The sequence below is a fragment of the Rhyacophila brunnea genome, unplaced genomic scaffold, assembly GCF_057557595.1.
Source record: "Rhyacophila brunnea isolate RB1 unplaced genomic scaffold, BYU_Rbru_1.0 scaffold_4, whole genome shotgun sequence".
In the NCBI taxonomy this organism is placed as follows: Eukaryota; Metazoa; Arthropoda; class Insecta; order Trichoptera; family Rhyacophilidae; genus Rhyacophila; species Rhyacophila brunnea.
The window spans coordinates 6,037,530-6,052,048 of NW_028233068.1; the positions used below are offsets into that span (position 1 = coordinate 6,037,530).

The 14,519-nt window shown below is 34.1% G+C and overlaps 1 protein-coding gene across 5 annotated transcripts in view; it reads left to right on the top strand.

Moving 5' to 3' along the window:
- Positions 1-14,519, top strand: part of LOC147066754 (serine/threonine-protein kinase MARK2-like) — a 275,440-nt gene that overhangs the window by 141,243 nt on the left and 119,678 nt on the right. Inside the window, exon 2 of one of the 5 annotated variants that reach the window (XM_085954158.1) lies at positions 7,875-8,685. The exons of the other annotated variants lie outside the window; for them this stretch is intronic. Coding sequence (XP_085810284.1) covers positions 7,999-8,685 — 687 coding nt within the window. The 5' untranslated portion in view covers positions 7,875-7,998. The remainder of the gene's footprint in view (positions 1-7,874; positions 8,686-14,519) is intronic. 5 annotated transcript variants of the gene reach the window in all.

A 14,519-nucleotide genomic window follows, 5' to 3' on the forward strand; every position in this document is an offset into this window, starting at 1 on the left:
GTTATTGTTTATGCGTAATTTAAAACATTGATTTTGCGGCCGTCATTGTATAAAAATCTAATATACCTATAACTCAACCCGGCATTCTCATTAATCACCTCTATTTTTCTAATCACGAATGTTTTTACAGTGATACGTAGTTGTGAATGCAATGTATTCCACAACTCTGTCCATGTTACCTACTTCCTACTAAGAATGTAGATACAATTAACGATATTGAGATTGCATTGTGATTCGACGCATTCAAATCCACTCAGTGCTAAACGGCAGCGAATATAATTACTATATATGCCCCGCTGCAGAGCGGTGACTAGATGCAGGTGCAACCTGTACTAATTGATCTTGGCATACTAATGCACTTATCGCGCCCGACAATTTACCAGTGACTATAGCTCACATCATGTTGTTTTGTTATTCTGTAAAATCTAAAAACAAATGAGAATAACCAATAAAAATAGGTACATCATAATTTATAAGTACCTACCTATATAGTTATTGTTTTAGCACTTCCATTAATGCCATCGTTTATAACGGTGTAGAAACTAAATATTCTGGACTAGCGCTAAATGCCAAGACATAGAACCAAGCCGTGGAAATGGTTGTAGGACGGCCAAATTATCTGGGTCAAGATCCTCAGTCATGCGATCCCGACGAAGAAAGAAACTTTCATCTCATCTATATAATTATTCAGAGTGCGATCCAAAAATAGAATAATGTCAAGTAAATTTAATGGCAATTTTCCGCTAAACTTTTAACTTTTCTAATTGCCACACGAACATGATGAAATTCACTGCAACTAAATGTTTTTTTTATAAAAATTTAACTATAATGAACTTAACGTTTTAAAACTATTTGTGTTAAAAATAACTTTAACATGCCATGATATAAAACAAAAACTATTCGTCTCAGATTGCTCGAAAGGGAATGTCGGCAGTGTTGTGCCATTCCACATGTCTTCCATATTGCAGTTTCCATTAATTTCCCGGTGGGTTGTATTACATTGTCATCCCGATCTCTGTTTTTCATACACCGCCAACTGTCACCGTACGGCGTACAGTGTGGCCTGGTTTTCCTATCTCGCGGTCATCGCGCCCCTTTACTGCATCCGGTCCAACGAAAGATCTCATCTGTTTACTTAAAACTTTGTTTTGTTTTTTTTATTTAGTAATGTCCATATTATGGTATATAAAATATGCCTCGCTTGAAATATAAATAAAATTATTATTAGTTGTTTCTTAGTACGTGATAAAACTTCATTATAATGGCTTGAAACAAAGTTTTTGTTAATAATCATTCTAAAGGACAAAGTTATTAATGTTGACATCTATTTCAGGCTCTACATAGAACTCCTTCTTCCAATTATTTTGAATCGTATAATACCTATACCCTATTATAATATAATTAAGATATTAATACACCCTCACAGGGACGAAAAAACATATTTCGGAGAACACTTCTTTACTCTGGCATGATATTAAAACGATATAAAAAATTAACGTTTGATGTTTAGATATTTAACTTTATCATTGGCCTATTCCGGGAATGGGTCTATAAACTGAAACTGCTTTAACATTAATAACTAGAAAAATGTTAAATTACCAATAAATTTGTCTCAAAACCATTATTAATTCAGATACATATTTGACAACTACCTGCATTTTGTCTAATATAATGTTTCAACTGAGCATGAGCGAATAAGTAACCAGGGTTGATTCTCTTCAACGTAAAAGTCGATTTTTTCATCAAAGAAAGTGTGCATTTGGTTTCCATCATGGTGATTTTAACAAAGTAAAATTAATTACATTCGCTGCATTTTTAATACGGTATCGGTCAAAGAATAATACTATTAATTTTATCTCGAATACCCGTCGAACTAGACAACAAACCACCTGACACATTTTTTCAAATTTCAAACAATGTAAAATTGTACGTCATCAATTATTAACAAAGAGTTTCTTTTGTGACATTGGGTCGAGTCACCACTGCGTCATAAATCGCTTCATAATATATTATATTTTATTCGTGAATCTTCTTATTCTATTGAATTCCAAAACAGATTTGCTGTAACATCGATGAAAATACCATCGATGTTTTATTGACGATTCAATCTATACACAATATTTTTAAACCTATCGATAAAATGTTTCAACGTAAACAAATTTTAGATTTTATCGGTCGGATGGTAAAACTTTATTGAAACGCCCGAATACCTCCGCTACCTAATTTTGTCTTCGACCTCTTTTGAAACTTTGTCATTGGATATTTTGTTAATTTACTTGATTATATAATAATATGTATAAAATAATGTATAGATATAAGCGGCTGGGCTACTCACTAGCCTCTGACCCATTTTAAAGGTCCTCCAGTGTGATCGATTCGCTTTCATTAGGCACAGCTTATGGCGACCCCCTACGCCCTACGCCCTACCCACTTGTTACAGATCCTATCCCGCCTACTTGAAAACTACTCCAACCACTCGGCAACATTGTGAACCGAACGAACTTATCGTGAACGAGTGTGTAAGCATGGTGATAATGCGACTATTATGAATATTCTCGTCTTCACAATTTAAGACACAATATAATCATCTGAATAACACAGAATGGACATTTTCACTGCATAATTTTGATATGACTTATGTAAAATTAAAACGTTGATTTGAAGATTAAATTACTACACTTTTATTAACTTATGGATGCGCATATATTACTTAATGTTAATATGATTTTTCATTATGTATCGGATGTGTCGCTTGGCAATACATATGTAATTAAAGCACCTATACTTTCCAATTTAATCCACACCATGCAGTTTAAAAATGCTTAAGTTTAAGTAAATCAATGTTAAAAAATATAAATTTATACCAAATACAGATTAGCTGTCTTCATTTTTTTCGCCTCTTGGCGATATAATAAATAGTATCATAATATATCAAACATTTTTTGATGATTCAGTTTCGGATTTTTTAGTTTAGTTTCGAATAGCAAATTAAACATTATCGCTGAATTACATATTTTCATGTAATAAAAATACGAGTCGGTGTGTTTTTTTTAAATTAATGTTTACCTAATAGTCCTTTAAATATTTTTGTTCATTAATCATTCACACGCTATGAAGTTTGCTCAACATTTTTGAAATATCAACAAAATTTTATCGATACTGAAACATTCCGTCCTGTTGATTCAAAATCGGATTACTTTGTCGACTTCAAAGCGAGTAGGTGAATTCTGGCGGAAATTATATTTTAGTTACAATCTGAAGACTTGCGTGTGGTTTTAAAATATTAAGTCATACCTACATAAATACCATGAAAATGATAATCGCATAAAATAATGTCGACTTAATTACAGTGTAAATGTTGGAACGCGATCAACCCCTTTTTAGAGCAGCCTATCCATACTCCCATACTCTAGGTTAATTAACTAACGTTGCTGTTAATACAACGATATGCAAAGGAAAGGTAGCATAATGCCTGGCAAGCTGTGAAGGTGCGAAAAGTAGGCTGTGGAGGTGCATTTAGGTCAGGTGGGCCACATCGATTCCTTTCTGCACACGACAGGTTGTTCATGCGAGTCATTGTGTATGCGGTAGCATATCGTCGCTATAGGATTTGTTTCCCGAATATCCATTTTTGTCGAAATCGACATTTTAATGCAGTTCAATTTCTTTTATCGAACTCTACCGAAATCATTTATAAAAACAATATATTTTTATCTAGGAACAGAGATATTTTTTTAAAAAACCCGAATACGCCATGTTAAGTTACAATTACTCCGTGGTGTTCTCCCGAATGTCCAACTATTCGTACCTGAATATCCAAGTTAATTTCGGTCGAAATATATCTCTGGCTGAGTGTTTATTTCCCGAATATGACTTTAGCCAATCAAACCGCGCTCACGCCGTGCATCTCGCTCCCACATTCACGCTGTCTAGCTCTAAAACAATCACGCCCACTTTCATATTTTTCCGCCATCTGGAGACTTCTTTCAAATTTCGTCTTATTGATATTGTTTTTAACGTTACTATTGTTTTAATAGTGAATTCATCAAATTTGAAGAAATCATTCATAGCTGATACATCACCAGTTCACCCTGAACTTACAATAGAGTTGTGGAAGTGAGTATTTTAACCTAAATAACTGCATTTTGTTTTGATAAATGACACAAAATCCCAACGGTTATATGAATTCTACAGTATGACCCGGCAACTACTATGACGTAAAAAATAATTATTATTTCAAATTATTATTAATCAAACATCGTTTGTCTTTATTTTACTTTTAATCTAGGTATTTCTATGAAAATAAAGGCGATGCTATTATTTATTTTTGAATGCGCTGATAATTAATATATTAATATAATATGTATGTTAGTAACTATTTATTTGGTGGATATTATATACTTAGGATATTGGTACCTACCTAATATTAGCAGCCAATGGTAATTAATTTATACATGCTATTATTTTGTGTTGTTGTTCCTTACAATAGTAAATATATAATATTTATTTGGTGGTTTGTAATAAGTTTAATTGTCAATTATATAAATATATATATATAGTAATATACAGATATATATAAATAGATTTTTTTTTTTGGAAAAAGTATTAATATAAAATTGTTAGCAAGTACGAGTAAGTACCATCATAAAATATTGGAGAAATGACCGTGACGTCGGTTAGTAATTGAAGTAGTAGATACCTTATAACATATTTTCTCAGAAGTGATTAAAAAAAAAAATGTAAGTATGTTCAATTATTAGAATGGTACATTCTTAAATCTTGTAAAATATTCGTTCAATAAAAAAATAGCTAATTACTTAAAAACTATTTTATTACTTAATCCGAAAAAAAACCGAAAAAAACGATTGCCGCGTGTTATTATTACATACGAACTTGGGTAATTACGATCATTAAGTATTTAAATAGTGGAGGTAATTATTAACAATTATCGTGTAAATAAATATAACATTTGAGGCGCGTACTTTTTGACCACTCAGTAATCCGTGAGCCGTGCAGCAATACGCTACGGTCTTAAATCCCGAACGTCCGTGTTTTGTCCCGAATATCCATTATTCTGAGAGAGCGCTAAAAATTTCCCGAATATCCACAGTGAGTACTTGTAAATAAAACGCATTTTCCGTGCATTTAATGATTTATACCAGTATATTATTCTTGGAATCTATTCTTAGATAATGTTGCAATCATACTGTATAGAAAGAATGATTGATACATCTACTGATATTAAAATATACGACAGTGAAATTTGTTTTTCGTCTCCTGTAAAATTGACATTTGGTCTATTCGGGAAACAAATCCTATAGCGACGATATTATAACTTACTCGACGAAGATGAATGAATGGGAAACCCACGGATATAAAAGTACATCGTCGCTTAAGAAACAACACCACGGAAGTCAATTAATTAAAATTTTCAGGGGAAACAAAAAACGTCTCAAAAAATTGAAAATTGATACTTTTTAACTTATTTTTTTTTGTGTTAAAAGAAACATTTTTTTAACTAAACACAAAAAAAATAAGTTAAAAGGTACCAATTTTCAATTTTTTGAGACGTTTTTTGTTTCCCCTGAAAATTTTTATTAATTGACTTCCGCGGTGTTGTTTCTTAAACGACGACATGTCTTTACTGGACTTAACTAAAAACTCATAACACACAATCTTGCATCGTGATAATCTTAAATGGTTGAGGGGGGAGTGGGTATGTATTAAAACATATAACTATTAAGTACCAACCTGCGCCTGCCTGAATCTAAAAAATCTTTTCGTTCAATCAAGCCGTTGTAAAGAAAAAAAAATGGTCAATATTTTATCAAGATCCGAGCAGTTTCCGCCCTAATAAAACTTTTGAAAGCGGAGAAAAAATGTGAATTCTTTCTCTGCAAGATTTTCGCCTTTTTCCATTTGGAAACTTTCGAGATTTAAACATTACAGTTTCAGTAGCGTACTATGTAACTAACTACATTGTTAGATTAACAAATTGGTGTATACTTAATTCTGACTTTCATGCATATCCTCGGAATCTCATTAGAACACAATTTAATAGGCAGTTAACTAATTAAATTCCATACGCTTTTATTTTTTGTACCCCTTTACAAATTCACCGAAGCTTGATAGAGTGCGTAATTTACATTGGGAACTATTAATATGTTGTTTTCATTTTATGCGATAGGTAGGTACTCCAAAATATCTTGAAGTATAGTTTTTATTATACAGCATGTATTTGGTAACCATATTATATTTTAGAATAGTAATCGTTGGATATGTCTAAAAAAACAACTATAATATACTTTGCTTAATAGGTATATTATGCAGTTCATGTTGTATACTTCCTTTACGAAGCAAGGGTAGTCAGAAGCTAACGATAACCGTTGTCTTATCAATATATTTTTTTTATTTTAAAGCCTTTCATTAGCAGAGTTTTTTTTTTCATAAAAAAGTATTCAAAACGTCGTAGCTTTTCCCAATAGTGGTGTGGAAGCGTGCGACATATTATACATTTACATAATATATCCACATATTTTGTCCAAATTGAATGGTAATCAATTGCGCCTTATCAATTGCAATTAAATCTTTGTAAACTGTTCCCAAATACAAGGGCAATTTATCGGCTTTTCAGTGTAAATGTTTTAATGACATGGAAAACAACTCTCTTGCCGACAATTATTGTTTAAAAGTTTAAGCTTATAAACAACAATAATTAGTATTATTTTCGTCTGTCTCTTATTTCGCAAAGTCCTAATCTTTCTTTGCGTCTTACTCCCCCTCCATTATTTTTCAGCTGCCATATCGGAAACTTGCTTATACCTATATATTATCGGATTCGTGTAAAGTTGTTTGCTTTTGATCCTGCGCTAGTACCTACTCTGCGGAATGTCGTTTGTCGTTTTCTCTCGTGTTAGGCTTTTATTCCGAGAATACATTCGCTATAATACATCTGCATACCTTTATTATTCTATTCAAATTTTCGCAGTTGTACTCTGTAATCCGTAATTGAACTAGATGATAACAGCATTTTCATAATACCATCTTATAATAAAGACATTATAGTGTTTAACCTTATAATTCGTCATTTTGTCTGTATGTACACCGCAAGTCTGAGAGCCATCGTTATCCTAAGGCCTGGTATATTCTTTTTACGACCGCTTATGTTAAAAACATATTGGTAGGTTGATACTTACTGTCGATTATATTTGGGTTTCTAAGTAATAACATATTAATGAATAATACCTTTCAGTTTGGTTTTCTCCGTTTTGAAATGACATTAAATTTATTTATGTATCTCCTTCAAACTTAAATTTAATTACATTCTCGACGACAACCATGCTTGCACCACCACCACCATAAAATTATTGAATAATATGGTGAATTTTATTTTCAACTGCATACAATGTACCTACCTATAATGTATTGCAAAACTGCCAGTTAACAATAGTTGTTTTTTTTATTCAGTTGGAATATTCATCAATCATCACTATATTAAATGCATTGCAATTTGCAACATATTCTGATGCGTCATCCCAGTAATTTTATCTTCATATTTCGAAGATGACTCGCTTACGAATGAGTTGGTAGCATTTAGTAAAGTGCAGGATGTAATGCGGCACCAAACATTCTCAATTTACTCAGTGCTCTGTTGCTAGGTGAGAAAATCACATTATCAAATAGATAGGCTATAATTTACAAATGTTTGACGACCATTTAAATATGATTAATAATTAACTAAATTTCTAATTTTTGCAATCACCGTAGTTATATTTATATTGTGATTAGGTACGTGTATTTTTTAAAATTAAAAATTCAGAGCAGGGTAATACACAGTTTATAATATCAAATAAAAAAATGTTTTTTTTTTACAGTAAATACAAAGTGTGTAGATAGCTAGTCCAATGATCAAATTATGTGTAAAACTGTGCTGATTTTTAATAATCAACAATGACAGAAATTTCATAAGAGTGAATAGGATTACTTCGAGTCGTCGAGATGTACGAAGTGTCTTGCGTGGCCGGCAACAAAGTCGACGCGGCCTACGCCGTGAAAAGCCTCTCCCAGGCGGCGATGGGGGGGCACCATTCCACCTCCCACCACAATCACCACCACCAGGCTGGCCACCAAAATAGTCATCACTCCTCGCACACCGGCACCAAAACCACCTCCACCAACCACAACTACAACAACAACACAACTGGCAACCAAAGAAATCAAGAAACTCATTATGAAGTTCGTGAAAAGGACAAACGACACAACAGTACCCGAGTAAGAGAGCATAAAAAGCAGCATCAAACACACGAAGGAGAATTAGCTGATAGTTATATACAGAATCGCAGTAGTGATAAAGATCATGGTGTCAAATCTCACGTGCTTCGTTTGCTTTTGAGAAGATCCAAAAGCAGTCATTCCAATCGAAGCTCAGACGTCGATCATAACGGCACTGCGTCACCGAGGCGCCGGGAAGATGGAGTCGAAGATATTAACGGACACAGTGGAAGAAGCTCGAGTGATGCTGCTACTAAAACGAGGAGAAGGGAGTCCGGCGGGGTGCCAGTTGATCGCAGGGTCACGGTGACTGTCGTTGACGGTCTTCCCATGGTTGTGGCACATCACCACGGAGGAAAGGATTATGGCGCAGTCAGCCATAATCAGTCCAGGCACCATCATCATAGAACGAAGGTAAGGCAACATCGATTATCGACAGTAGTTATTCTATCTGTATTAAGTGTACCTGTATTTATTTAATCTAGGCCCTAGGGCCTAGGGCCTTCCGCCCTCTTATGAAATGGCATGCACCAACACCTTTCTCATTATTGCATTCTTACAATTCAACGACATTTTCTGTTACGCATTGAATAACCAACAAGCCCAGCTATATTAATATTTATGTAGATAATGTAATTAATTACAAATTAACATTTATAGTACCTATTTCGCATTTGTTGACTATAATGTAATAATGTTTGAGATTTCAGTTACTTGGTATAACTTCGTTTCACAATAGTATATAATAGTAATTTAATTAAAAGTATTTTTCTAGTGGATAGCTATTTCGCTGCACCTGTATTTGACTGGTCACTTGTGAATTTTGATTTGTCATTCAATTGGAAATATAACTTGGTTGATCACCTATTTCGAAAGAAAACACTTATCTGACGTCCCCTCACTCCAAATTCTACCAGTCGAGTGACATGAGACTAAATAACGCAGTGAACATAATATGCCTCTTAATACTATTAACATTCATGGCGAATCAATCATGAATTTATTTTATACTGCAAAGGTTGGTATAAAATCTATAAAATAAATACATTAAGTCACTTTGGCCCACCTTTTTTTATACAAACCGACTGATAACTCATTCCTTTCCACGCGCTTCGGAATTTTCATGCAGATAACTTCCATTTCCTCAATCTTAAGGATTTTACCATCCAACATCTAACATAACATTCAATAAATTTGTGCTCTTCATTCACATTTCCCAGATTAAACCAACCTCTGGTACAAATATTCTTCTTCATAACTTTATTATTAAAAGTTTCGTGATACATATTAATTTATATAATATGAACTTTATGATCTTTATAAATATATATTATAGTGTTTGGCGGATATACGCGGCAGCGAAGAACTAGGGACCGATAAGAGTGGGAGGAGCTATGAGGAGACCTTCATCCAACAGTGGATGGAATCCGTCTGATGTTGATAATATCTATACAATTTGACGTTGATCTAATTGCCCAAACGGAGAAGTACGTATCCAAGTAGGTACCTACTTGCGTCTTATAGTATTTAACTTTCAGAAAGTTTCGTGCATTTGTAAAGGCCCCAATTGATTAATCAATATTTTAACTTGGCAGTAGGTATGTACCCAAACCGACGAAAATGCGGTCGGCGTTAAAAATCAATAAGTGGGTACAATAATTAATAATTTCTATCTTTTCGCAGTTTCTTCCATATCACGCGATTCCATCGACCTAATTTTTATTATAGCGCAGACGTTTTAAATAATTCAAAGATTATCGAAAAATGAGTAGGTACCTACCATTTAAATACTTTTGTTCTACATTCGGCTTACAATGTGTAGAACAAATTATCCATATTATGGAACATCGATGATGACACGTTCCATACTAATGCATTTACGGAAATACTTCAATTATTATCCAGATTTCTATATGTTCATCAGTTTCGTAGGAGTTTAAGAAAAATGTACGATTTAAATCTATTAGAATTTATATTCAAATTCCATCAAGTACCTTTGGTCGATAGTATCTTTATTAAAAATATATAATGAAAACGGGTGATTTTTTCAAAAATATAAATGTTTCAAAAATCGAGGTCATTATTAATGTCGATTTTCCGGATTTATTGTTATCCGGACTATCTTTATCACTACTACAGGTGCACTATTACATTTATTTTAATACAACGATAAAATACTTTTATCGCGATTTTTATTTTAATTTTCTAACGTATTTTAAATAAATCATACTTATTCATAATCATAACTATAATACTATGTAATTGTTTTAACATTACAGTGCCAAAGGTGGTTTATGATGCCATTATGAGATCTGAGAAAATATTAAATTGTATAATATGGAAGGCTAATTTTATCCTTTGTATTGTACATTTTGTATTAGGTGTTTATTTCTACATATCCTTTTCTGAGAATTTTCACCGTGTATTTTCATTATTTTGATATTCTGAATTGCAAATTTAGTATTAAAGCAACCTCATATGAATCGAACACGGCTGAACACAGCATAATATAAAGTCATATCCAGATACTGTACTTATGTATGTATAAAGTAAGCATATATATCCAACATACGAGAGTTACTGTTTCCTCGTTGTTTGATGTATAATTAGATTCACGAGGCAAGAATTTAATTTTATTCAGATTGCTCTGGTAATAACGTAGATAATATTATTATGACGACGTATCGGAAGTATTCTTAGAATGTAATTATTCATGCGTTTGCTTAATTACTATTCAAACGTTGGTACTGAAGCACAAATCTATCTCAACATTCTAAGTGTTTAATTATCGCAACCGCTTAACAAACTCACAATAATCTTATAGGTGGAAAACGAAACGCATCAATAGACATGTTAATAATTAATATTGATGAAATAAATTTCAATTTGTAAAATATTACGTGGAATAGTTTCCATTTTACTCATTTTCGTTGAATTTAATCCATCCCAAGTATTGTCGTTTCTACAAATGTGTCTAGCAATAACAGCCCTTCCGTAAATATAAAATATTAAAATGAAAGCTGCTGTTCCAATTTGTATTTCTCTTTCGTATACAGATACGATGTGATGCACATACCACTCTACTTCAACTCACAAAACCAGGATACACATGTGACAAACATATTAATATATATAGTTTACTTTACATGCACCGAATAGGATTCTAGTGTGTCGTGTTTTCTTACTATTTCTATTCGCATTGTAAAATATATGAATTAATTTATATTTACTGAATAGAATAATATTCTTATTACGATACTGAACGGAAGATACAGAACATAATATTATTATGTTCTCCCAAATCTTTTCTATGGCATTTAGGTATATACGCTAAACCAGATGTCATGAGAGTTGAGGCTTTCAAGATATCACTATAGTATATATTATATACTATATAGACATATCCTTATAATGTTGACGTCCTCAAACGAACCAGAAAGTTCTGCGTAGTATTAAAAAAAAATACATTACCTCTCCTCATTATGAGTGAACAAAGTAGTAGAATTGACCAACTCGTTGTCTGAAGAAAGATCGAGAGTAAACCTAGACTCTCTAGACACCTCTTTTCGTGGCTTAACAACGTCCGTGGTTGGCATGAATGTAGCTCCACAGAAATATTCAGAGTAGCAGATGATGGAGCCAAGATCGCCCACCTCCGATAGGGGATGATACAAGAATAAGAAAAATCTCTTTTGTTCTAGAATCCAGCTAATCTGGAATCGAAGAACTTATAATGAACATTTCAAGATAATTTACATTTAATAAAACCTGATATGTTTGAGTACGGGTGCACCTTCAAAGTACAAACACCCAAAAGAATTCTTGAATGACATTTTGATATTTCTGTAAAGACGCTTGGAATAAAAGCCCGATTATTCATTTTCAACAGCTCCCCTCGATTCTGTAAATGTAAACAGTATCGCAACCTATAAATTTCGGGAGCATAATCGTTCGCCATGATACCGGGCACTACGGCTAGCACTGGCAATACTGGCATATTTTTGTCGATTTTATTCCGGTCGCCGTTTTATGCGCCGCTATGTAGCCGTGCCAACCGCCTGCTGGATGAATAATAAATAAATAGTAATATTCGAGTAGACTTAGGCAGTGGTGGACTGAAAGATACATCGAACAATAATCGACGCGTGTTTCCTATTACCAACAACCACGTTCTGACTGTACAAGAATATTTATTAACCGCTCTCTTCTCATCTGATAAAGGTCGAGAGAACCGCTTACAATCAATCCTCACAAACACGCCAACAAAATCCTACTGCCCATGTCCGTCCGACAGCTGATGCATATGGACAGCACACGGCGCCTCGAAGAATCCCTGTCGGTCGCCAATCGTCTTGCATCTTTCCGGGCCGTTTAGCGGCCTTCTAGGACGCCGGAATCCGGTTGGCTAAAAGAACAGGCAAGCGGGATTAAAACTCTCTTCTGGCATCCGCAGCACGTGGTCGTGCCAGGTCCAACGTCGCCTCTTCACTCTCAGCGTGATGAGAGGCTGCTTGGTTCGCTCTCTTTTATTTCCTCGTTACTCCTAAAGTCATCACACACCAATACCACCACACACTCAGTATTCCTTGCAAACATCTGTTCTCGAAGCTCAGTACACGGTTCCTTCGTAAAGTGACATGACTCGCTACCATATAGCAGCACCGTCAGAATGCTAGCATCGAGTAGGCGGTATTTGGTTTAAACGTTTAAACCAAGAACAGTCGTGAGTCCCAGACACCCCGCATAGAGTTGAATGTTGCTCCAGCCATTCCCATTCGGATGGCAAGTTCATTTGTTGTTTAGCCTGTCGCTAATAAGAGGAAGTCTGGATCAGGAAAGGGGCTATTTCACAAAACGTTGGTTGGTCTGGTAGTCATGCAGTCAAAATTACTTTTAAATGCATTAAATGTGTTTATTAAATTCCGTCGTGGATTCGAGATTAGCATACTGCGCTCCAGGTATGTTTGCCATGAGCCCGAATCGTACAGCCGAGTCAAAAACTCGTGTTGTTTGCAATAATTATCGACTGCGTTTACGTCTAATGGTACGTTTACATCTGACACTTATACCGTTATACTTATTTTATGTGTCGGACATAAAATTTCATTTACTGTTTACACCTGCATGGATCTGACATAAAATTCTGGTATACTTCTCGTTGAAATAAAGTCTCGACACTTTATTCAATGGCAACATTGGAATAAATATATGCGGTGTTTACATATGATATTGTAATTTATTCGGACACTTATTTTGTATACTTCTCAAAAACGTTATGTCAGTTGTCAATATGGGAATGTTAAAAAAGAAAGCAGCGAGTGTTATTATTTTAAGTCTTTTGGCAACAAAAAGGAGGAAAAAATGGTCTAGATGTGTGCGGGAATGGATTCAGCGACGAGAAGAACTAGGTGCCTTCCGTTTAATGTCAGAGTTTAAAATCGAAGATCCAACTCAATTTGTGAACTTTAGTTTGCAAGATTGGACCTTTTGCCAAAAAACAAGACACACAATTCAGAAATGCGTAGAAGAACGATTAACAGTAACATTGCGATATCTAGCACTTGATCGTCATTGCATATTCAATATAATATTATCGTACCTAATACGAGTGCAGGTGTGGGCCAAAATGAATTAGGTAATACCATTTGAAGCGCATTTTTTCTTCACAGAGTGCATCAGAATTAATCGTATGTGCCGAGAACAAGCGATATTTTATTTTCGAACAAAATCCATAGAACACGGCACATCCGATTTATTTCTCATTGTCTATGATTTTTGACAGATCGCTACAGTACATTTATTAACGTAAACGTTGGGCATACATTCATGGTGTACCTATGATTATTGATTGTCCGTTGTTTTAGAAATATACATATGCAATTCACTAGGTACCTGTCAAACTACGAATATTGTGTCAGGTACTTGACATAAAAGTAGACGGTGGTCCAACTTCGGTGATATATCGCTCCAAGTTCGAACTTGTCGAATACGCGGTGTTTACATTTGCGTATATAAGTAGATTGAATAAGTGGTAGGTGAGAGTCGACACACGCAAAATAAGTGGCAGATACAAATATACTTACTGTTTACACTTAAGTGAATATGGTGTCATACATAAATATGACGATATTAGTGTCAAATGTAAACGTACCATAAATCTAGGGGTCTATCTGAGTGGTCGATTCCCATAAAAATCATTTTATAAAACTGTCTTCATACTGCTTCTTTCTGAATTAACCAGAGACATA